General features: G+C 43.7%; 2 protein-coding genes and 1 long non-coding RNA gene across 28 annotated transcripts in view; 1 reads left to right on the forward strand and 2 right to left on the reverse strand.

The window, feature by feature from the left end:
- The window catches only part of ttc16 (tetratricopeptide repeat domain 16), a 118,386-nt gene that overhangs the window by 91,810 nt on the left and 3,401 nt on the right, over positions 1-23,175 (forward strand). For 9 of the 24 annotated variants that reach the window (XM_077600097.1, XM_077600109.1, XM_077600110.1 and 6 more), the window contains 11 exons: positions 709-1,060; positions 4,685-4,788; positions 4,879-5,005; positions 5,954-6,167; positions 6,467-6,622; positions 6,707-6,877; positions 7,008-7,187; positions 7,321-7,465; positions 11,971-12,032; positions 18,474-18,661; positions 19,537-22,523. In XM_077600097.1, coding sequence (XP_077456223.1) covers positions 709-1,060; positions 4,685-4,788; positions 4,879-5,005; positions 5,954-6,167; positions 6,467-6,622; positions 6,707-6,877; positions 7,008-7,187; positions 7,321-7,465; positions 11,971-12,032; positions 18,474-18,638 — 1,676 coding nt within the window. In that variant the 3' untranslated portion in view covers positions 18,639-18,661; positions 19,537-22,523. Of the gene's footprint in view, positions 1-708; positions 1,061-4,684; positions 4,789-4,878; positions 5,006-5,953; positions 6,168-6,466; positions 6,623-6,706; positions 6,901-7,007; positions 7,188-7,320; positions 7,466-11,970; positions 12,033-14,095; positions 14,210-15,955; positions 15,993-18,336; positions 18,408-18,473; positions 18,662-19,536; positions 22,524-23,175 lie in introns of those variants that run through there. The other 15 variants (XM_077600094.1, XM_077600100.1, XM_077600101.1 and 12 more) reach the window with 15 other exon arrangements.
- LOC144074039 (uncharacterized) lies at positions 3,021-4,681 on the reverse strand. Its single transcript, XR_013300225.1, has 3 exons — positions 3,513-4,681; positions 3,259-3,339; positions 3,021-3,188 (listed from the first exon to the last, which is right to left on the reverse strand). It is a non-coding gene; the product is annotated as an uncharacterized LOC144074039 (long non-coding RNA).
- The window catches only part of LOC144074037 (protein FAM163B-like), a 31,273-nt gene continuing 28,131 nt past the window's right edge, over positions 20,034-23,175 (reverse strand). For all 3 annotated transcript variants that reach the window (XM_077600124.1, XM_077600125.1, XM_077600123.1), the window contains exon 3: positions 20,034-22,675. In XM_077600124.1, coding sequence (XP_077456250.1) covers positions 22,241-22,675 — 435 coding nt within the window. In that variant the 3' untranslated portion in view covers positions 20,034-22,240. The remainder of the gene's footprint in view (positions 22,676-23,175) is intronic.

Here is a 23,175-nt window from a genome sequence, read left to right on the forward strand (position 1 = left end):
TCAACTAAAGCCACTTTTCAGTTTAGTTTGAATTCTTTAATAGCAGCTGTGTGGTGTGCTTGATTCTGTTCTGATCAAAAATATATTTGTCAGAGATACTTGATGTCACGATGGTCACGGGGGGTGCTGGAGCCTATCCCAGCTGACTCCGGGCCAGAGGCGGGGGACATCCTGAATCGGTGGCTAGACGGACAACCATGCACTCTCACAACCATACCTAGGGGCAATTTAGAGTGTCCCATCAGCCTCCCATGCATGTTTTTGGGATGTGGAAGGAAACCTGAGTACTCAGAGGAAACCCACGCAGACCCTAGGAGAACATGCAAACTCCACACAGATGGACATGACCTGGATTTGAACCCAGGACCCCAGAGCTGTGAGGCCGACGCACTAACCACTCGCTCCACCGCCCCCCCCCCCCCTGTTTGTATCGTGAATTCCTTTTTTGCACCAAGCTAGTATTTTAAAAAGTGCCTTTCACATCCTAATCTGTTTTTAAGAATAAAATTGTTTATATCGGCAATCGACCCCAATTTTTTTTTTTTAATCGGCCTTCAAAAATCCTATATCGGTCGACCTCTATATAAGAAACACTACACTAAAACACATTACTCCATTACACTGCAGAAGGGGAAGATGTTGAGAGAGTATGGAGTGGACTTCTCATGTTGCTTTGTATCTTAAACTCTTTCTATCCTCGTTTACCAGAGGGCAACAGTAGCCACACAGGAAGAACGGCCAACCCAATCCCTGCCAGCATGCCTTTGGACCCAGAGGAGGATACTCACAACCTCATTTGGAGGGTTCTACTGGAAGGGGGTGAGGCCCCAGATGAGCTGGTTGTCAACATTTCAACCAATCAACTGCTTGAGATGGAAGAAGACAATTTGTTCGTGGTGGAAGAGGAGGACCCTAGTGGCCTTGAGGCTGACAGGCCATCCAGACTCAACCAGACCCTGCAGTTCACAATTGGACGCAAACGAAACAACAGCAGCTCAGACTTTTCTCACAAGACGCTGTATGCCACAGGCAGGGAAAGCAACTATTCGAACAATACCAGGTAACATAACAGAACCAGGTGAACAAGATAACAAGGAGGTTCTGCAAAAAACTAGAAAGTTGCAGACAACCAGGAAACAGGGGGAGATGTCTGTGTGTCTGTTTGTCTATAAATACCTCACCTCATCTCATTTTCTCAACCGCTTTATCCTCATTAGGGTCGCGGGGGGTGCTGGAGCCAATCCCAGCTGTCTCCGGGCCAGAGGCGGGGGAGACCCTGAATCGGTGGTCAGCCTATCGCAGGGTACAAGGAGACGGACAACCATGCACACTCACACCCATACCTAGGGGCAATTTAGAGTGTATATAAGTATGTAGGCGGGCCGGTGGTTGAGTCGTCAGCGCGTCGGCCTCACAGCTCTGGGGTCCTGGGTTCAAATCCAGGTCACGTCCACCTGTGTGGAGTTTGCATGTTCTCAGCCTCCGGGTACTCCGGTTTCCTCCCACATTTCTAAAACATGCATGGTAGGCTGATTGGACACTCTAAATTGCCCGTAGGTATGGTTGTGAGAGTGCATGGTTGTCCCTCTACCTGTGCCTGGAGATTGGCTGGCCACCGATTCAGGGTGTCCCCCGCCTCTGGCCCGGAGTCAGCTGGGATAGGCTCCAGCACCCCCCGCGACCCTAATGAGGATAAAGCGGTTCAGAAAATGAAATGAGATATGTATCTATGAATGTGTATGTGTGTGTGTGTGCTTGCGTGTGTGCGTGCGTGCGTGCCTGCGTGTGTGTGCGTGTGTGTGTGTATGTATGTATCTATATGTAAGTGGAGCAAATAAGTATTTAGTCAACCACCAATTGTGCAAGTTCTCCTACTTGAAAAGATTAGAGAGGCCTGTATATATATATATATATATATATATATATATATATATATATATATATATATATATATATATATATATATATATATATATATATATACATACATACATACATACATACATACGTACGTACGTACGTACGTACGTACGTATGTATATATATATATATATATATATATATATATATATATATATATATATATATACATACAGTGGGGCAAACAAGTGTTTAGTCAACCACCAATTGTGCAAGTTATCCTACTACTATATGAAATGTAAAAAAAATAAGCGTAGGACAATTTAAATCATACTTTTATTATCATGTTTTTACATTAATTGAAATATTTTTATTTGTAAAATATTGAAAAAGTAGAGCAAATTGAAAATAAGTTCATCTTTGTGTTTGGGTCCTTCTATGTGTGTTTTACAGTCAGTAATTCCACCATGTGTCATGTTGTAGTCGCACATGCATGTTCTGCAATGTGCAAACGTCCGTCCTTTTGGAGACGGCGTCAAACTGTGATATTTCGTCGAATAAGAAGACTCCTTTTCTAACCTCACGGCTTTTCTATTGCTTTATTACATTTGGTGATCCTGATTACATGAACATCTCAACTCTAAAGGGAGGGCAAATGAGACGTCTCGTTTTTTATCTATGTGACCAAAACACGCCTACAATAGTCAAAGAATTTTGGACCGAAGTCTCAGGAAGCCTCTTGGAGCACCCTTGGTGGAGTGCAGATGTCGCAGGTTCCCATTACACCAAGGCAGGGGTCGGGAACCTTTTTGACAGAGAGAGCCATGAACAATTCATATTTTCAAATGTCACGAGATATGTATCTATGAATGTGTAGAGCCATACACAAAAGTAAAAAGACACTAAAATGTGTAGTATTTGTAGTAATGTCCCCACTTTTTAAGTATACAAACGCTTTCTGAGGTCTTTTGACATTGTCGCGCTGTTCCTAATCAATTGGAGTGTGCATGCCGAAGAATCTAGTGGAAAAAAATGTTTAAAGCCGCATTAGAGGTAGTGTCGGCGCCACAATGATCACGTCTGTGACGATTGGGGATAGAGGACCACAAAGCAGGCAAAGGCAGCAAGTCTGGATATCAAATCTTTATTAGAATCGTCCAAGAGACAGGCAAAGGCACAAAAGGGAGTAGCGTAGGCGAGTAGTTAGTCGTGGAAGGGAGGTCGGTAACCGTGAAGTATGTTGTGGAGTCCAGAGTGGAGGGTACAATGAGTGAGAGCGAAGTCATTGTCCGTGGTCCATGGTCGTGGGGCTGAGCGTGGTCGGGATCCTGGGAGCAAAAACAAGAGGTCGTAGATTAGTAGAGGCAGGCAAGGAGACAATACAAGAGGGTACTTAACAGTGAACTGATTAAGACGATCCAGCAGCGTGGTCATGTTCTTCTTGGCTTTAAATATTCCCCACTGTCTGATGAATCACACCTGGAAGCGTTTGAGTGATTAGAGGTTGGGCCTGTGATTGGGTGACAGGCACAACCAGCCATAAATCTGGTCCGGGGCCTGACAACGTAACGCTCCTATTGATGCATTCAGGACTGAGCTCTCTCAACAGCGGCTCCCATATTTTACCTCAGTTTACACCGACGAGTAATTACCTTGACGTGGTGGTGGGGTTTGTGTGTCCCAATGATCCTTGGAGCTATGTTGTCTGGGGCCTTGTGTCATGGCAAACTGGTCTGAGGTGAGGGACCAGACAAAGCATGACTCAGAAGACCTCTTATGATGAAAAACATAATTGGACAATGTCTTCCCTCGCCTGCACCTGGGTCACCGTGGCCCCACTCTGGAGCCAGGCCCGGAGGAGGGGCGCAATGGCGAGCGCCTGGTGGCTGGGCCTACACCCATGGGGTCCGCCCGGCCGGACACAGCCCGAAGAGGCGACGTGGGTTCCCCCGCACATGGTCTCACAACCTGTGAGAGGTCGGGTGCGAAGACAGTTGGGCGGCAGCCAAAGGAGGGATCCTTGGCGGTCCGATCCCCAGCTGCAGAAACTAGCTCTTGGGATGTGAAATGTCACCTCTCTGGTTGGGTAAGAGCCTGAACTAGTGCGTGAGGTTGAGAAATAAAGAGAGGGGCGGAACTTTCAACCAATCACCACCCAGTGGTGATTGGTTCTGATGGTGGGGACAGATGCCAGTGCGGCCCGGGAGACCCAACGTTTCATGAGGGTCTGCTGGGAATGCCTTGGCTCGGGCATCTGATCAGGATGCCCCCTGGACGCCTTCCTCGGGAGGTGTTCCGGGCACGTCCCACCGGGAGGAGGCCACGGGGCCGACCTCGGACACGCTGGGGAGACTATGTCTCCCGGCTGGCCCGGAAATGCCTTGGGATACTCCTGGAAAAGTTTGTTGAAGTAGCTGGGGAGAGGGAAGTCTTGGCTTCCCTGCTGAAGCTGCTGCCCCCGCAACCCGACTTTGGATAACGCGGAAGAAAATGAGATGAGTTACGCGGAGCACCTATCAAAACAGCCACATATGGCTCCCGCACCTTAGGTTCCCTACCCCTGCTACAAGGTGTCCTGGCTCCTCTTTCTTTAGACTAAACAAGGCTTTCAGAAGCAAAGCTTATACTTCATTGCAGGCAAGCATGATAATAATAATGTGCGCATAACTAAGGGTGAGCAAAGCTTTCTTTAAAAGCAAAGCAAAGCCCATACTTTGTTGCAAGCAAATGTATCATAAAGTGAAATAAAACCCTGAGACATAGCAAACTCAACAAATCAGGTAACGCATCATATTAAGTCTTACGTGGGTGTTATGCTGCACAGAGGGAGTCCGAGGCTCTACCAGAAGAACCCGAAGCTGAGTCCAGCTGACATGTACCGCTGGAAGCTTTCCTCGCAGGAACCCTGTAGCATAACCTGTTCCATTGGTACTATCCCACGGCGGGCTTCTTATTTCTAATCAATCAAGAGCAGTTTGACCTTGATATGCTTACAGCTATGATTGCAATGTTTTGCAGGCGTGTCCAAATCCTTTGTCACGTGCACTCGTTACGATGGCATGGAGGTTCACGATATGTACTGCGATGCTTTAACCCGACCAGAACCAGTTCATGACTTTTGCATTGGACGCGAGTGTCCACCCAGGTACAGTATTCACAAAATTTAAATGAATTCAGGCTCACCTCATCTCATTTGCTCAACCGCTTTATCATCATTAGGGTCACAGGGGGTGCTGGAGCCTATCCCAGCTGACTCCGGGCCAGAGGCGGGGGACACCCTGAATCGGTGGCCAGCCGATTGCAGGGCACAAGGAGACGGACAACCATGCACAATCGCACCCATACCTAGGGGCAATTTAGAGTGTCTAATCAGCCTACCATGCATGTTTTTGGAATGTGGGAGGAAACTGGAGCACCCGGACGAAACCACACGCAGGTCCGTGGAGAACATGCAAACTCCACTCAGGTGGACAGAGCTGGGTTTGAACCCAGGACCCCAGAGCTGTGAGGCCGACGCGCTAAGCACTCGCTCCAACGGGCCGCTGAATTCAGGCTCTTGAATGAAATTTCAGGATGAACCTAAAATGCTCATGTTAATAATGAAATTTCTTTTGATCTTTGAATGTCTCATTATTTATCATTGGATTTTGTCTGACAGGCTGGTAAATGCCAAACGTTAGTGGACCAAATATTTCCAAAACAGAAAACGATACTGCAATAGAACCAGGAATTATGATGAATTAAAATATTAGTAAACATTGTTAAAATTTAAAAACAGAAAGGAAAACTGATAAGAGAGAACAGAAAATAGACCATAATTCACAAAAACCTAGCACTGCAAAGAACTGCAAAGACTGCAACATAATGCGGAACAAGAATGGGAGCAGCTGCTGTATCGAATAAAGCAGAACATAAACTAAAATGAGGCCAACAGTGAGTCACCCATCATTGCAAGCCTCTAAACTGGAAGTTCTAGTAGAGTGTGTCACAGAAAGTAATGGGAGGGGACTTCTTCTCAAATGTTAATTCATTAAACACCATAAGAATTGAGTCTGTTTACTGATTTTTAACAGATATTCCTGTTCACTATCAGGTGGGAGGCCAGCAGCTGGAACGAGTGCTCCCAAACCTGCGGCGAGGGCTTCCAGTTCCGGCAGGTCCGATGCTGGAAGATGCTCTCGCCTGGCCTAGATAGCTCTGTCTACAGTGACTTGTGCACCATTGCCAACCTGGAAAAACCCATGGAGAGGCGGGCTTGCAAAAGCCCCGCATGTGGTCCCCAGTGGGAGGTGGCTGAGTGGACGGAGGTAATATAAAAGATCGGTGTATCACATAAAAAGCAAGTATAGAACATAGCCATATACTTGAACTACCAGTAGTAACTAGTGTAGAATGAATCAGGCACTCTAACAGAATCAGGGAATGAAACAGTAGTACCAGGTAATTCAAATTAACCAGGTAAAACTGCACAATACAAACATGAAAAAAATCAATTCCCAAATCAAAACCGCAGACAACTGAAACTAAATCTTTGAAGCATGTTCTGAAAGATTACTTAAACTTAATCCTTAAAAAGATGTTAACCAGGCTAGGTATGCTAACATAGTGTACTGCCAAGTGCGGCCGAAGAGATCAGGTGACCCGTGACGTCCGCTGCTCAGACGAGAGTCTCCATTGCGATCCCATGACCAAACCGGCTGGTGTCAAGAACTGCACAGGCCCGCCTTGCGAACGACATTGGACCGTGTCTGAGTGGGGGCCTGTAAGTGGATGTCACAATCCGACATTCTGCACTAACTATCACGTGGTTGTGCAACATTCAGTATTTTTTCTTCTGATGCTGCAGTGCTCGGGCCTGTGCCCGCAGGGGAGAATGGTGCGTCACGTGTACTGCAATACTCCGGATGGCCTCGTGGTTGCTGAGGATCAGTGTCCTGGGGAAGAGAAGCCACTCACCGTGCAGCCCTGTGGGGAGATGGACTGCCCCGCCCACTGGCTGAGTCAAGATTGGGATAAGGTGTGCCTGTTTGAGATTTAAATGTGTGTTACACCTCCATATAATCTTTACCTTCCTTTTTATCTTAGTTTTCTTATTTTATTTTTATTTCCATCCTACATTTGTTCTGTGTGTGATACCCGACTGTAAGCAGTGCAACACCACATGTGGACGCGGCGTCAAGCATAGGTTGGTCCAGTGTGTGGGCATTAGTGCTGGCAAGTTCCTGATATTAGATGAAGAAGCGTGTAGTGCTGATGACAGGCCTGAGAATGAGAGCACCTGTTTCGAACGGCCGTGCTTCAGGTGGTACACCACACCATGGTCTGAGGTAAACTTACGTAAACCAGTGCAGTGTGTGCTCTATGACATTATGGTATTATATGCGGCAGGGACCAGATGGTATATGACATACATACCGCCCCAGTACGTACATGATTTTAATTTCCAACCTGTATTTCCAGTGCACCAAAACTTGCGGTGTGGGCGTAAGGATGCGCGATGTCAAGTGCTACCAGGACCGCGAGTTGACGCGAGGCTGTGATCCTCTCACCAAGCCCGTTTCCAGGCAGACATGCAGTCTACGGCCATGTCCCACCGAGCCACCAGGTGTGTGTTTTTTATCCAGGTATTTTTTTTACAATGAATCAGGTGTCCAATAACCCATTAAAAATTAAAATTCTGGCTCTAACACAGTACAGACGCTCCCCTACTTACGAACGCAATTGGTTCCGAGCGATTGTTCATAAGTTGAATTTGTTTGTAAGTTGATTCAGTGCTATATTTTGTATTATAATTTATGTTTAAGGCCGATATAAGTATATTGAAGGTTTATATAAGTGCATTTGTGTGTTTAAGGCTTGTATAAGTAACACGCATTGGTTTGTACTGAAAAAAAAACATTTAATAAAATGGAGAGAACATGTACAGTACTGTAGAGAGAGAGAGAGATTTATGTATTAGAAACTGGCCAAAAGAAGCGATCTAATGACGATTGCACAGTTTTCTTCTTTTTTCATCATAAATGATGCGGTAGCACTGTATGGCATCATTCAATTGATTTGCAAACTTTGTGCAATGTTCAATATTTGGGTCCTGCTGCTCGATCTTTCTGTTTATAAATGGTACTGACGGTCAAACGATTCAATGCCCGTGAAACGCTCACCACTCTCACGCGCATCAAGCTTCATTATTATTGCCACTCGTTTCAAATGAAATGGCTTGCCTCTTCCTTGCAACTCCCTCAATAGAAGCCTTTAGCTTTTTACCAACCATATTCAATATTGGATGCATGAGATATTTAATGATACAAATGAAAAAGGTTCTTTGCACACTGGAGTCCATTCACGCACTTCCACATTGCAACGAAGAAGAAGGTAGATGCTGGGTGAGCTGAGCTCTCACAGCGCCAGGCGTCGTTATTAGCGGCGGAAAGAAGTACTACTCCGAAAAAGGCGCGAAATACAAAATTGGACTTGCGAACATTTTTGGACTTAAACGCAATTTGCAGACATGTTCGTATGTACCGTTGTTCGTAAGTTGAATGTTCGTAAGTAGGGGAGCGTCTGTAATTCAGGCCATATAAACACTTTCAAAATCTCATCTCATGTCATTTTCTGAACCACTTTATCCTCATTAGGGTCGCGGGGGGTGCTGGAGCCTATCCCAGCTGATTCCAGGCCAGAGGCAGGGGACACCCTGGATCGGTGGCCAGCCGATCGCAAGGCCACTTTCAAAATATGGAATAATTTATATTCAATTTTTAAAAAGGTGATTTCTCTCCCCGGTTCAACGTTTCAGGAGCGAATCTCTTTCCACAAACATACGATGTGGATAGCCCCATTAAAATTAATTTATGTAGGCTGTTCAACCAGGCCATTTGAGTACAGAAATGTAATACTGTGATCCTTCTTGACTTTGGGGCTTTAACTTTTGCGGCTTTACTACATTGCAGATTTTTTTGTGAGGTACAGACGCTCCCCTACTTACGAACATACGACTTACGGACAACGGTACATACGAACATGTCTGCAAATTGCGTTTATGTCAAAAAATGTTCGTAAGTTCGATTTTGTATTGCGCGTAGTGCTTCTTTCCGCCGCTAATACCGACACCTGGCGCTGTGAGCGCTCAGCTCACCCAGCATCCACCTTCCTCTGCCCAGTTCGTTGCAGTGCGTAAGTTGCGTAAGTGCGTGACGTATCTCCAGTGCGCAAATAACCTTTTTCATTTTTATCATGAAATATCTCGTGCAGCCATTATTCAATATGGTTGGTGAAAAGCGAAATGCTTCTAGTGAGGGAGGTGGAAGGAAGAGGCAAGCCATTTCATTTGAAACGAGTGGCAATAATAACGATGCTTGATGCGCGTGAGAGTGGTGAGCGTTGCACGGGCATACAACTTGAATCGTTCGACCGTCAGTACCATTTATAAACAGAAAGATCGAGCAGCAGGACCCAAATATTGAACGTTGCACAAAGTTTGCAAATCAATTGAATGATGCCATACAGTGCTACCGCATCATTTATGGTGAAAAAAAGAAGAAAACTGTGCAATTGTCGTTAGATCGCTTCTTTCGGCCAGTTTCTAATACATAAATCTCTCTCTCTCTCTCTCTATACAGTACTGTACATATTCTCTCCATTTTATTAAATGTTTTTTTCAGTACAAACCAATGTGTGTTACTTATACAAGCCTTAAACATACAAATGCACTTATATAAACCTTCAATATACTTTTATAGGCCTTAAACATAAATTATAATACAAAATATAGCACTGACTCAACTTACAAACAAATTCAACTTATGAACAATCGCTCGGAACCTAACTCGTTCGTAAGTAGGGGAGCGTCTGTATATATAAAAAAGTTATTAAAATGTCTAAATCTACGCTTGACCTCGCAAACGGAAGACAGATGAAAAATGGCGGAGGTCAGAGCAGCGGCTCATCGCTCTGTGCCGAAGAAGGTATCTAAAATAGAGGGAGAATGGGTGCGCCAAATAACATAATAGAGTGCCTAGATGCATTCGTCTTGCCATTTCCTCTTTTGTTGCGAGTGCATTTTGCCTTTTGTTTTTTTGATTCGCCGTTGAAAATGCCTTCTAAATATTGTCGTTCCTTGGTATGCTAAAGGAGTAGCACGCCATTGCGGCATAAAATAATTCAGCTGGTAGGAATCTTTTTTAATGTTAATGGGGTCCGTCGTGCGGTTAAAAGTAAGACACAGGAAGTGAATGCTTTTCCCTCGAAGATCCATGTGTGTTGTGGCGATCTGTTTGCCGCAAATAAATAAAAATAAATTCTCGTGAGCTGAAGAGGTCCGAGGTGTAGCGGGTGGTCTCTCCGCCCAGGTTGGCGTACTCCACATCGCAGCGACCCTTCTCCCTCCCTGAAGCGCTGCTGCCTTCCTTGGCCACTAGCGCGCATGTGCCGTTGTTCACCGCCTGAACTGCCTCTCAAATCTGACAAAGAGGACTTGGACTAAAGCTCCAAAACCTGATTTTTCATGATTTAAGTCACGCGTAGAGGAATTATTTTCACTGTGAGTACAGTACTTAAAGTATTTGTTTTTTTAATTTATAGACTATATTTAGATATCAATACATTATAGTCTTTATATGCATCTAAGTGTGATATTTAATAAATACTCTTCTTGATAATTGCACTTGTGTACTTATATTTTCATATAAGTGCAAAAACATGTAGTATTGTATGTAGTAATAATGGGTTTTTTTTCGATTATCACGGCCTTATCTGGTCTACATTATCCGCGATGGACGAAGGATTAGTGTACTGTAATCCTTCTTTACTTCGGAGCTTCAATTTTCGCGGCCTCACTACGTCGCAGATTTTTTTCTGGGGGATATTAAAAAAGAAGTTCATAAAAATGTTTAAATCTACGCTGAAACTCGCAACCGGAAGACAGATGAAAAATGGTGGAGGTCAAGGCAGCACTTCATCTCAGCGCCAAAGAAGGTATCTACAAGAGGGAGAATGGGCACGTCAGATATATATACAGTGCCAGATGCATTACGTCTTGCCATCCCTCTTTTGTTGCGAGTGAATTTTGCCTATTTTTTTGAGTCACCGTTGAAAAATGCCTCCTAGATGTTGATGTTCCTTGATATGCTAAATGAGTAGCACGCAATTGCGGCATAAATTAATCTGCGTTGTGGCTTTCTTTAGTACATCATTCAGCTGGTATCGTACGTGTATAAGCCACAAGCCTGAAAATTGCTCTGAAATTTTTGAATTTTACAATTTCTCGCGTATAAGCCGCCCCCGGTTCCCAATTTTCACCTCCATATTCATGTTTTTAATAGGGAGTACAAATGTGTTACTTTGAAGGGAAAATCTTAAGAAAAATCATCAAGTAGTATTTCTGAGATACTGTATGAATCAAAAGCACCTTATTAGGGTCAATATCATAAGGAAGTTAATATGCCTGTCTTTGTAAATGCAAAATATCAAATTATTCAATTTGAACGAAGAAATAAGTCTATCTTGAAGAGAACCTGATGGTTTCTAATTACAGAAATTACAATTTTCTTACCAGAAGTTTAAGATGTAGTGGCAGCCATATTGCTTCTAATGTAAAAATATTTCAATTCTTTCGATGTTACTCCAATATTTGTCAATTTCGAACAATAAATAAAATGAAAAAAATCAATATTAGCGAGTTAGCTTAGCGTTGCGATGTTCTTTGATAGGGGTGGGACACCTCATCTACCAAGATTCTCCGGTCAGAGAGTGAGACGAAGGCACAGATTATTCATCTTATTTTATATCAAATCCAAGTAATTGACAATGTAGAGCATTCTTCTATGACAACAAATTCCAGTCAACTTTGATGAACGCTGAATCAAACTTCGCTGGAAATGTTCGTGGTGCTCACTACTAAAGACTACAACTCAAACTACAACTTTAGGACCCCAAGCTTTCCGCCTAGGTGCATGAACGGAAAGAAGGATATAACCTGCCTTTAATGAAAACAACGGAAACACAGGAAATTTATAATAATCAAAGTGAAATTTGGTTCTATTTCAAAATCCATGCTACTCGCGTCTGGCCAGTCAAAGCACGTTTAACTAGGTTTATACGTCCGCGCCCTAGGTAAGATGGCTGCCCTGGACCTAGGTAAAAAGGATATACCCCGAGCGAGCAGTGACTGGACCGTGAGTTTTTTCATGTTTTATGCAAGATACATACTTTTTTTTCTTGAATTTCATTCATAGACGTCAAAATAAATTGTGTTTAGGGTTTATCTGTTTATCTTTTCTCTATTTTGAAATCAGTAAAAGTATTGGCCAAATTCGTGACGTCACGCGCCGACACAACGGCGCCATCTTGAAGTGATGTCATCGTGTCCCGGCGCCGTCAATTCGTAATTTTTTTGCATGTCGTATTTTTATGCACATACAGACGCTCCCCTACTTACGAACGAGTTAGGTTCCGAGCGATTGTTCATAAGTTGAATTTGTTCGTAAGTTGCTCAGTGCTATATTTTGTATTATAATTTATGTTTAAGGCCTATATAAGTATATTGAAGGTTTATATAAGTGCATTTGTACGTTTAAGGCTTGTATAAGTAACACGCATTGATTTGTACTGAAAAAAACAAATTAATAACATGGAGAGAATACATACAGTACTGTATACATACATTAGAGAGAGAGAGAGAGAGAGAGAGAGAGAGAGAGAGAGAGAGAGAGAGAGAGAGAGAGAGATTTACTAGAAACTGGCCGAAAGAAGCTATCTAATGACGATTGCAGTTTTTTTTTTTCATCATAAATGATGCGGTAGCACTGTATGGCATCATTCAATTGATTTGCAAACTTTGTGCAACGTTCAATATTTGGGTCCTGATGCTCGATCTTTATGTTTATAAATGGTACTGACGGTCGAACGATTCAAGTTGTATTCACGTGCAACGCTCACCACTTTCTCACGCGCATCAAGCATCGTTATTATTGCCACTCATTTCAAATGAAATGGCTTGCCTCCTCCTTGCACCTCCCTCAATAGAAGCCTTTTGCTTTTCACCAACCATATTGAATAATGGATGCACGAGATATTTAATGATAAAAATGAAAAAGCTTCTTTGCGCACTGGAGATACGTTCACGCACTTCCGCACTGCAACGAACTGGGCAGAGGAAGGTAGATGCTGGGGGAGCTGAGCTCTCACAGCGCCAGGCATCGGTATTAGCGGCGGAAAGAAGCACTACTCGGAAAAAGGCGCGCAGTACAAAATTGAACTTAGGAACATTTTTCGACATAAACACAATTTGCAGACATGTTCGTATGTACCGTTGTTCGTGACTCGAATGTTCGTAAGTAGGGGATCGTCTGTATAAGCCGTACACTCGATTCAGTCATCATTTTTTTATCCGACAAAAGAGGCTTATATGAGAGTAAATACGGTAGTTACCATTTTAATGTTAATGGGTTCCGCTGTGTGGCTAAAATGGAGACGGGAAGTAAACGCATTTCTCCTCTGGAGATGCAGATGTGTTGTGGTGATCTGTATGCTGCAAATAAATACAAAATAAATTCTCGTGAGGTGAAGAGGTCCGAGGTCTAGCGGCCGGTCTCTTCGCCCTGGTTGCTGTGCTGCACATTGCAGGGAGCTTTCTTCTCCCTGAAGCGCTGCCGCCTTTCTTGGCCACCGGCGCGTACGTGCCGTTGTTCACCGCCCGAAGCTCGCATCTTCCGAGGTGCGTGTTAGGGTTATTAGTCTTACATTATTATATATTTGCTTGCAATGAAGAACGCTTTGCTTCATTTAGGATTATTGGTCTTAAATTATTATATATTTCCTTGCAATGAAGAATGTTTTGAGAACCATCGACTTCTCACACTGTCGTTCACACCGCTCCTTTGGGAAGATCCGGAGGACTCTCAAATGTTTTGACTTCTCACAATGTGGTTCACACCGCTCCCTCCAGAGGACTTTCAATTGTTTTGAGAACTGAGATGCCTGTTGTAAAATCTTATGTAATAAACAGCAAGATCGATGCGTCGAACGGCAGAATGATCTTGGACAAACACGTGTCAGGATCGATTTTCTCTTGCAAGGACACCTCAGATGGGTCTGATGTCTCCATTATTTGTGCATGCATTTGGGAATACCTATTGGTGAACCTATCAGTGCAGAACTGCAAATTCTCGTGTGGACTAAGCCTCTGACTCCGAGGAATAAAAAAATGAACCAGCATTATGATGGATTTACACCGTAGATATGGCTGTGAAGCTGGCATGGCGATAGGACATCAACACACTGCATGGGACCACTCAGAATAAGACTGATCACAACATTGACGAATGACGGAGCCATTGAATTTGGCAATCGTCTGGACGGTGTCAAGAAAAAAACAACAGCAATATTTGTGCAAGAAAAATGCTTCTCCAATCTGACGAAGAGAACTTGGACTAAAGCTCCAATAACGTTTTTTTTAATTATTTGAATCAAGCAGAAAGGAACTTTTTTCACTGTGAGTACAGTAACTCCGAACGGACGTCCCTCCCGCCGAACGGACGTCCCTCCCGCCGAACGGACGTCCCTCCCGCCGAACGGACGTCCCTCCCGCCGAACGGACGTCCCTCCCGCCGAACGGACGTCCCTCCCGCCGAACGGACGTCCCTCCCGCCGAACGGACGTCCCTCCCGCCGAACGGACGTCCCTCCCGCCGAACGGACGTCCCTCCCGCCGAACGGACGTCCCTCCCGCCGAACGGACGTCCCTCCCGCCGAACGGACGTCCCTCCCGCCGAACGGACGTCCCTCCCGCCGAACGGACGTCCCTCCCGCCGAACGGACGTCCCTCCCGCCGAACGGACGTCCCTCCCGCCGAACGGACGTCCCTCCCGCCGAACGGACGTCCCTCCCGCCGAACGGACGTCCCTCCCGCCGAACGGACGTTCCGCCGCCGGACATTTCATGGAACGGACAATTCGACGACGGATTCGCTCGCTCTCAAAATTATAATCATGAGAGAGAGAGTGAGTTTGTAATTGCATTGACAATGTAAGACATAATATCTAAATATCTAATATCAAAATTATCGATAAGTTGCGTATTATTGGCGTGTGTGTACATGTTATTCGTCGCCGGATTCGCTCGCTCGCTCCCGGATTTGCTCGCTCTCAAAATTAGCAATAAGTTGCGTATTATTGGTGTGTGTGTACATGTTATTCGTCGCTGGATTCGCTCGCTCGCTCCCGGATTTGCTCGCTCTCAAAATTAGCAATAAGTTGCGTATTATTGGCGTGTTTGTAGATGTTATTTGTCGGCGGATTCGCTCGCTCTCAAAATTATCAATAAGTTGCATATTATTGGCGTGTGTACATGTTATTCGTCGCCGGATTCGCTCGCTCTCAAAATTATCAATAAGTTGCGTATTATTGGCATGTGTGTACATGTTATTCGTCGCTGGATTCGCTCGCTCACTCCCGGATTCGCTCGCTCTCAAAATTATAATCATGAGAGAGAGAGACTTTTAAATGTCAGAGCATTAATATCTAAATATCTAATATCAAAATTATCAATAAGTTGCGTATTATTGGCGTGTGTGTACATGTTATTTGTCGCCGGATTCGCTCGCTCGCTCCCGGATTCGCTCGCTCTCAAAATTATAATCATGAGAGAGAGAGACTTTGTAAATGTCAGAGCATTAATATCTAAATATCTAATAGCAAAATTATCAATAAGTTGCACATTACTGGTGTGTGTACATGTTATTCGTCGCCGGATTCGCTCATATTTGCGTGTGTACATGTTTTTCAAACTACAGCCCGTTAGGCTTTTTAATCCGGCCCGCCGACTTTGTCGAAATTATAGTAAAAATCAATGACCTCATTCATTTCCCTTTGCCCTGCAATACCCTCGTTTCCCCGATAGATGACGCACTAGTCTAGACCTATGTTGGAATGTAACTTGGAGAACAACATGCCGCTCATCACTCTCAATTTAAAGACTGCTTTCTTTCGTTGAATAATAATATGTTCTTGATGTTGAAAGTAAATCTGAAAATACATTTCAATCCCCAGGTTTGATAAATTACATTGTGTGTCCTCCCCTCTGTGATTTTTTTTTATTAGAGCTCCATCAAGTGGATATACAACGCAACAGTCAACAGTAATCTCTCTCGCTCTCGCGCTCTCTCGCTCGCGCTCTCGCGCGCTCTCTCGCGCGCTCTCTCGCACGCTCTGTCTCGCGTGCACTCTCGCGAGAGTGCATGCGAGAGAGTGCACGCGAGAGTGCGCGCCACTGTTCCCTCTAAGCTGCGCGCGTGCGCAATTGCGCACTACTCTCGTCTTCTCTGCGCAGCAGCAATCCTATGGCGCGCAGTAAAAAAAAAAAAAAGGATTTTTTTTTTTTTTTTTTTTTTTTACCCCTTTCTTCATGATGGCGCCGTTTAAGGGGCAGCCAGTGGCAGTAGCTCTGTCCACTTATGTTTTTCGTGTTTTACAGCATGTTTTACATGAAAAATTAGAGGGAACATTGACATGCACCTGCTTGTGGCAGGTGTGATACTGGTGTGCCCATAGCGAGCAATGATGATGTCGTGACCGGATGATTCGCCTAAAGACGTTTCGCCGACGGACGTTTGACAGACGGACAGGTCTCCGAATGAACGTTCGTTCAAACAGCGTTTAATGATTAAATACAAATACTAGTATTTGTATTTAATCATTAAACGCTGTTTTCAGCTGGATTTGACCGAATTTGAGAGACACATCGAGACGACATCATCGCGACATTTTACCGAGGAATTCACTTCCCTGGGCTCGGTTCTAATGTCCAAAGAGCTCCAGTATTTGTATTTAATCATTAAACGCTGTTTTTGGCTGGATTTGACCGAATTTGAGAGCATTTTGAGCCGTTTGGCGAATGGACGTATATAGACGTTTTTTTGCCTCCATCGCAATATCATCACGACATTTTACCAAGGAATTCACTTCCCTGGGCTCGGTTCCAATGTCCGAAGAGCTGCAGTATTTGTATTTCATCATTAAATGCTGTTTTAGGATGGATTTGACCCGATTGCTGTCATTTTACGGCTCGGTTCTGCTACATCTGCCCGCCCAAGAGTGCTTATTCCCGGGCTGCCATTGATGGTAGACTAACATTGATTTTTACTATAATTTGGACAACACCGGCGGCGGGCCGGATTAAAAATCCTAACGGGCCGTATATGGCCCGCGGGCCGAGGTTGAAAGACTTGTACACACAGGATCCGGGGGCGGGGCGAGCGCGCGAATCCCGTTTCGGCGAAACCTCCGTTCGGCCGAATGAACGTTCGGCGGAACGTCCATTCGGCGACCTGCCCGTCTGTCAAACGTCCGTCGGCGAAACGTCTTTAGGCGAATCATCCGAGTACCGATGATGTCGCTCACACTGGTACTCAGTGCGCTCAGGGAGGTTGACTTTCTGCTCAGACCAACGAAAAATTAGAGGGAACATTGGTGCGCGCTCTCTCTCGCGTGCACTCTCGCTCACTCTCTCGCATGCACTCTCTCGCACGCACTCTCGCGCACACTCTCGCGCGCCCTCTTGTGCGCACTCGCGCGCTCTCGCGCGCACTCTCACGCACGCACTCTCGCGCGCCCTCTTGCGCGCACTCTCGCATGCACTCTCGCACGCACTCTCGCACACTCACTCTTGCACACTCGCACTCTTGCACACTTGCACACACTCGCACACTTGCACACTCTCGCACACTCGCACACTCTCACACACTCTCACACACTCTCACACACTCTCTCACACTCTCGCACTCTCTCTCACACTCTCGCACGCTCTCTCACACTCTTGTACGCTCTTTCACGCTCTCTCACGCTCTCTCACGCTCTCACACACTCTCACGCTCTCACGCTCTCACACGCTCTCACACTCGCTCTCTCTCTCACACTCGCTCTCTCTCTCTCACACTCGCTCTTTCTCTCACACTCGCTCTCTCTCTCTCACACTCGCTCTCTCTCTCACTCTCTCTCTCTCTCACACTCGCTCTCTCTCTCACACTCGCTCTCTCTCTCACACTCGCTCTCTCTCTCTCACACTCGCTCTCTCTCCCACACTCGCTCTCTCTCACACTCATAATTTTGAGAGCGAGTGAATCCGGCGACGAAACGTCTGTTCGACGAAACGTCCGTCGACCAAACGTCCGGGGACGAACTGTCCGTCGACCAAGTGTCCATCGACGAAACGTCCTGGTACCATGTTTGTATAGGCGCCAAAAAATGTAAATGGTATGTAGTAATAATAGGGATTAGTGTACATGCAAAAACATGTCCAATGCATTATTTCATTAGTGTATTGAAAGACGGGTGGAATATAAGTTGCGTGCATGGTTTATGGAATGTGGACATGCAAGCCTTCCGTCCTTACTTTGTGTGCGTGATGATGTTACCACACGAAAACAACATGCCAATTGATGACAAAATAAATGAATTATTGACCTTGTCATTAATATTGGCAGGATGTCAACATGGCCTTTATCTCCTTTTGGTTCAAATTTTCGCAGTCTGCCGAACATCTACTTATTGTGAAGTGAGTTGAATTTACTTTTGCCATACAACACTCTTATCTCCATCTTTTTCACTGTCTGGTGTTCAGATGAGAGGTGCCAGGACCGGCCCACCACCAACTGTTTGCTTGCTCTTAAGGTCAACCTGTGCAGTCACTGGTACTACAGCAAGGCCTGCTGCTACTCCTGCAGGGCCCTACGATCACCTGCCTCTTAAAGCTCCAAAACCCCCCTGGCTTGCTTCCCTAAACTAATGTACATGGATTTTGTTCATCAGGTAGCCTGAGTGAAACGTTTACATTCAAGTTAATGTGGGTTGTTCAATTTGGGGGGTGGAGGGGCTATTAGACATGAGGCATGTGCAGTAAAATTTTAAAGTAGTTAAATAGGTTGGAAAAGTGTTTTAAAATGTTCTGCAGTATTTATATTTTAGGATTTTTTTTATTGAAGTCAGAGCAAAGTGGAAGTTGAAGTAAGTGATCATATTCACAGTCGGTTCCAGACACAATTTATTTGTCGCTGCCCGTTTATCGCTACTGCTTTTTACCTGTTTGGCTTTACGTCCCCCTTTAACGCTGCTTTTTCAGAAATAGTCGAGTCTCTCACTATATTTCCTGCAATTTCTTTTTCCTCTATCTAAAAGAGTATCAGTCTCTCCAGCTCGTCGTCCAGTGATGACCTTTTTTTTTGGAAATCACAGAGACCATGCGAAGGAGTTGTAGCTTTTAATGCTTCCTTCTGCGTCAATATCGTAGCATTTCAAACTGATTAGAAGGACATGTATGTCATCACATCTGTAATTGTATGATTGCCTGCTAACCAATGAAGGTTACTGTCAAAGCTTTAATTATATCACTGAAATAATGAGTAGCTTGGCGTTCAAACGTAAAGTCATAGAAACCTCATTTGCTTGACAGTTTTTGTTAATCTTTCATATTTTTGGCATTCTTTCGGGCATCAAAGCACTGTGTAACTGGCTGAATTGCCATCAATACACTATTCATTCATTTTCCGCTTATCCTCACAAGGGTCGTGGGGGTCCTGGAGCCTATGCCAACAAAATATGGTCAGCAGGCAGGGACAACCATACAAGCTCACACTCACCTTGGTGAAATTTAGACTGTTCAACCAGCCTACTATCGATGTTTTTAGGATGTGGGAGGAAACCGGACTGTACGGAGAAAACCGACGCAGCCCCGGGCAGAACATGCAAACTCCACACAAGACGGTCAGAATCTAGCTGGGATTGAACCCTTCATTTAAGAACTGTGAGGTGGGCATGCCAATCACTGGCCTACCGGGTGCCCATACCATCAATGCATTGTGCCTTATTTTATTCATTTTGGACTGTTTACATTTTTCAAGAAAGACAATGTTATGACAGATGTGATTATGATTAAATTTTTGTACAGCTTATCGTCACAAAGGTGCTGGAGCATATACTAGCCAACTATGGGAAGGAGGTGGGGGACAGTTTATGTCATAAACTTTATGACATAATTGATAATTAAAATGAATAGGTTTTATATTCTTTGTTCACCTTTGGAAAAAAAGGGGCGTCGGCAGAATCAGAATCGCCTGAGTTGTTATACATATAGGTCACTCAGCAACCTGGTTTATTTCACAACAGTTGATTCCAAAACTAGTAAGTAAAAGTCAAACTTTTACAATGTGAAGAAATAATGTCATGTGAATTTGAGTTCTTTTTAAAATGTTTAATCATTTATTTATGGAAACTATTGGACATGTACATTTTCAATCTACGATATATTATCAATTCAATTATTTTTCATCTATGTGAATATGGAAATGTCTTAATTGGTAGTGTTGATATGTAAATCACATGTATTATAAAAAACATAGAATTTACAAAAATAAGATGAATAGTTATCATAATGTAACTGGTCCCCAAATAAATGGAACAACTCTCATACAAGAACATTTTCATGCACTGGCTGTTGAGCTTCTCAGACAGGTCACTATGTTTTCTGTCTTTTCGCATTAGTCGCTCAACAACCAGAATAATACCATAAGAAGATTAATATTTGTTCCATCATAAAATAACCAAAGGCAGTTTTGTCTTTCTTACCACAGGAACAGAACGCACATATGTCAGGGAAGCCTACGTCCATAAGTATTAGTAAAAATTGGAGGCATTAATATGCAGATATACAGCTGGTACAGGAAGTCTTTAAAATATGATAGCAAATTAAGCAAGTAAAACTGCAATGTCTCTGTTTTTATTCTAAGAAGATAAATAAAAAAACGTTTCCTGTGGATTTTTAAAATCAATATATAGGGACTTTTTGGACACTATCACTTTTTTATAACATGATCTTAAATGAACATTTATATTTAAACAAGAACAATATTGATGTTGGATAGGATGGTGCTACTCCTCTTACCTGGCACCCAACTTTGTGTATCTCTGACCTTCTTTGATTCAATTATTCATTCATTTCCTGTATAGAGTTATCCTCGTAAAAGGCAATTCAGTTAATAACTATTATGTGCACGCCAGCATATTTATTAATCATTGGATATTTTTTTAAAAAGGGTGCTTTTAGTTTTAATACACCTGCCTCACTGCCAATTGTAACCATTGGTTTCCAATGAGACAAAAAGAGGAGATACAAGAATATCATTGCAGACAGGGGAACTGAGATTCCTGACACTTGAAATTGTATTAATTTCTTTTTCACTTATCTTTTCTATGAATATAGGAGAGTACCTCTTTGTATGATGCACCATGACACAAACGAAGGTTGTTGATATATACGTATCAAACACTTTTCTTCTTGCTTGACTTTTCAATTTCACTATTATTGGGCAGAGATTTATAATACAAAATAATGGAGGGAAAGTTTGACAATATGTTATAGTCCCATAACCATTATTTTATGTTAGTGTGGGTGACAGTTTTTTTAAATATACTGTATGTATGTGCTTTCCGGTACTGAGACACAATGTTTTAAAATTCAACCATCCTAAACTATCCCAAATCATAAGTAACAGTGTTAAATTACAGTTAACACTGTATTATGTTTAGTATCACTGCAAGGAAAACTACATATCAAACAGAATTACTTGGAAACTAGGGCTTATCAAATATGTATTAAAACAACAAGCAATTCATGTTTAAGGGGAGGATGAATTTGAGATTAATTTAAGTTCCTGTGAATTTTTAATACAGGTTTGAATTGATGACTCAACATCTCAGAATATAAATTATGCATTCAGATAAGAATTTGCTGCTCTTGAAATGGGGAAAAAAGTAATACATGTCTAAAATATTGAAATTTAGCTCTAAGTTGAGTGTAATTCTAATTTTTACGTGAGGTGGTGTGACAGAATATATGCATGTACAATACAGAAAATTGCTATGCTGTCAAGAAAATAGCTAGTCATCTTGTGTTTCATATAACAATATACGTAACGAATTGACGATATTCATTAGTCAACTCTAAGCCTTTGTAGAAGAACAAATGGAAATCAGAGAAAAAGATTGAACCATATCCTTTTAATGCAAACTGTCCTAGGGATGTTTAAAACTTTAGATTCAATAAAACAAACAAACAAAAAGGATTAACGTGTGTGCGTGTGTGTGCGTGTGTGTGCGTGTGTGTGCGTGTGTGTGTGTGCGTGTGTGTGCATGTGTATATAAACGAGAGAGTATGACAGGATTTCAGTAGTCCACAGGGGGAAAATATTTAGTGTTTCAATAGTGTGTGTGAGAGCATTTGTGCTTGTGACAGTGTTTTACTGTTATGTGAGAGGTTATCCTGAATCATGCGCCTGCCCTCACCGATGAGACCTCAAGAGTGTTTGTGAGTCATCGCCCAACCTCTCGCACCATCTACACATCTGTGCTAATGCTGCGTGTAACCACCTCTCGTGTGGCTACGGAGCGTATGATATCCAGCTTGCGGTAGAACCCAACCAGTTCGGCGGGAATTTCAAAGTCTTGGTACACGGTGTGGTACCTGCCTCGCCCTCCTTTGCAGAGCTGCTCCGGATGATGCAGGTAGAAGGGTAGTGTGCAGCGGGCACATGCTGGGCAGAAGCCGTGTGTCCTCTGGCACCGGCGTGGAGGTAGCTGAGGTGTGAAGCTGGTGGGCCCATTGGCCTCTGTCAAGAAGGTGGGTGGGTATGTCTCTGATTCGTTGTAACGTTCTGGTGTGAGCGGCATTGGGGGAGTCGAGAGAGCCAGGGGGTGCGAAGGGGACATAGTGGAAAGCTCCGGTTCCTCCTCCTCCGCCTTTGTGGACTCTTCCTTCTTACAGCAGTAATACTGAAAGAGGAGTTTACACTTAATTCCTCTTACAATCAGTTACAGCAGTGCTACAAGATGTATGTATTTGGAATAATTAGTGTATTATAATGTACTGTACCTGCTATAGTTTTTTTTTTTTCAAAGTTTATGTGAGAACATGTTAAAATGTTGCACTTAATACTGTAAAGCGTTGGTCTGCATCCTGCACAACTTTTAAAGACAAAGTGGAGTGCGTGTGGGGATGCGGAGGTGGGTGGGCGTGATTTTTGTGATGCTTACTGTCACAGCGAACCTGTCAACCTCAGCCAGTTGCTCCCCTTATTAATGATTGCAATTCCCCGTATTAAGTGATAATAAACCGTACACACACACAACGCGGCCCATATTTATTCGCATAGGGCGCACTGTGAAGTATACAATTTTCCCCTAAGTGGACGGGGTGTCATTAGCCTTTTGTATGCACTAAATTCAAGATTCTGTAGATGTTGTATGACGCTGACAGCTTGATTGTCTGGGTA

Source organism: Stigmatopora argus, chromosome 5 (assembly GCF_051989625.1).
Source record: "Stigmatopora argus isolate UIUO_Sarg chromosome 5, RoL_Sarg_1.0, whole genome shotgun sequence".
Classification (NCBI taxonomy): domain Eukaryota; kingdom Metazoa; phylum Chordata; class Actinopteri; order Syngnathiformes; family Syngnathidae; genus Stigmatopora; species Stigmatopora argus.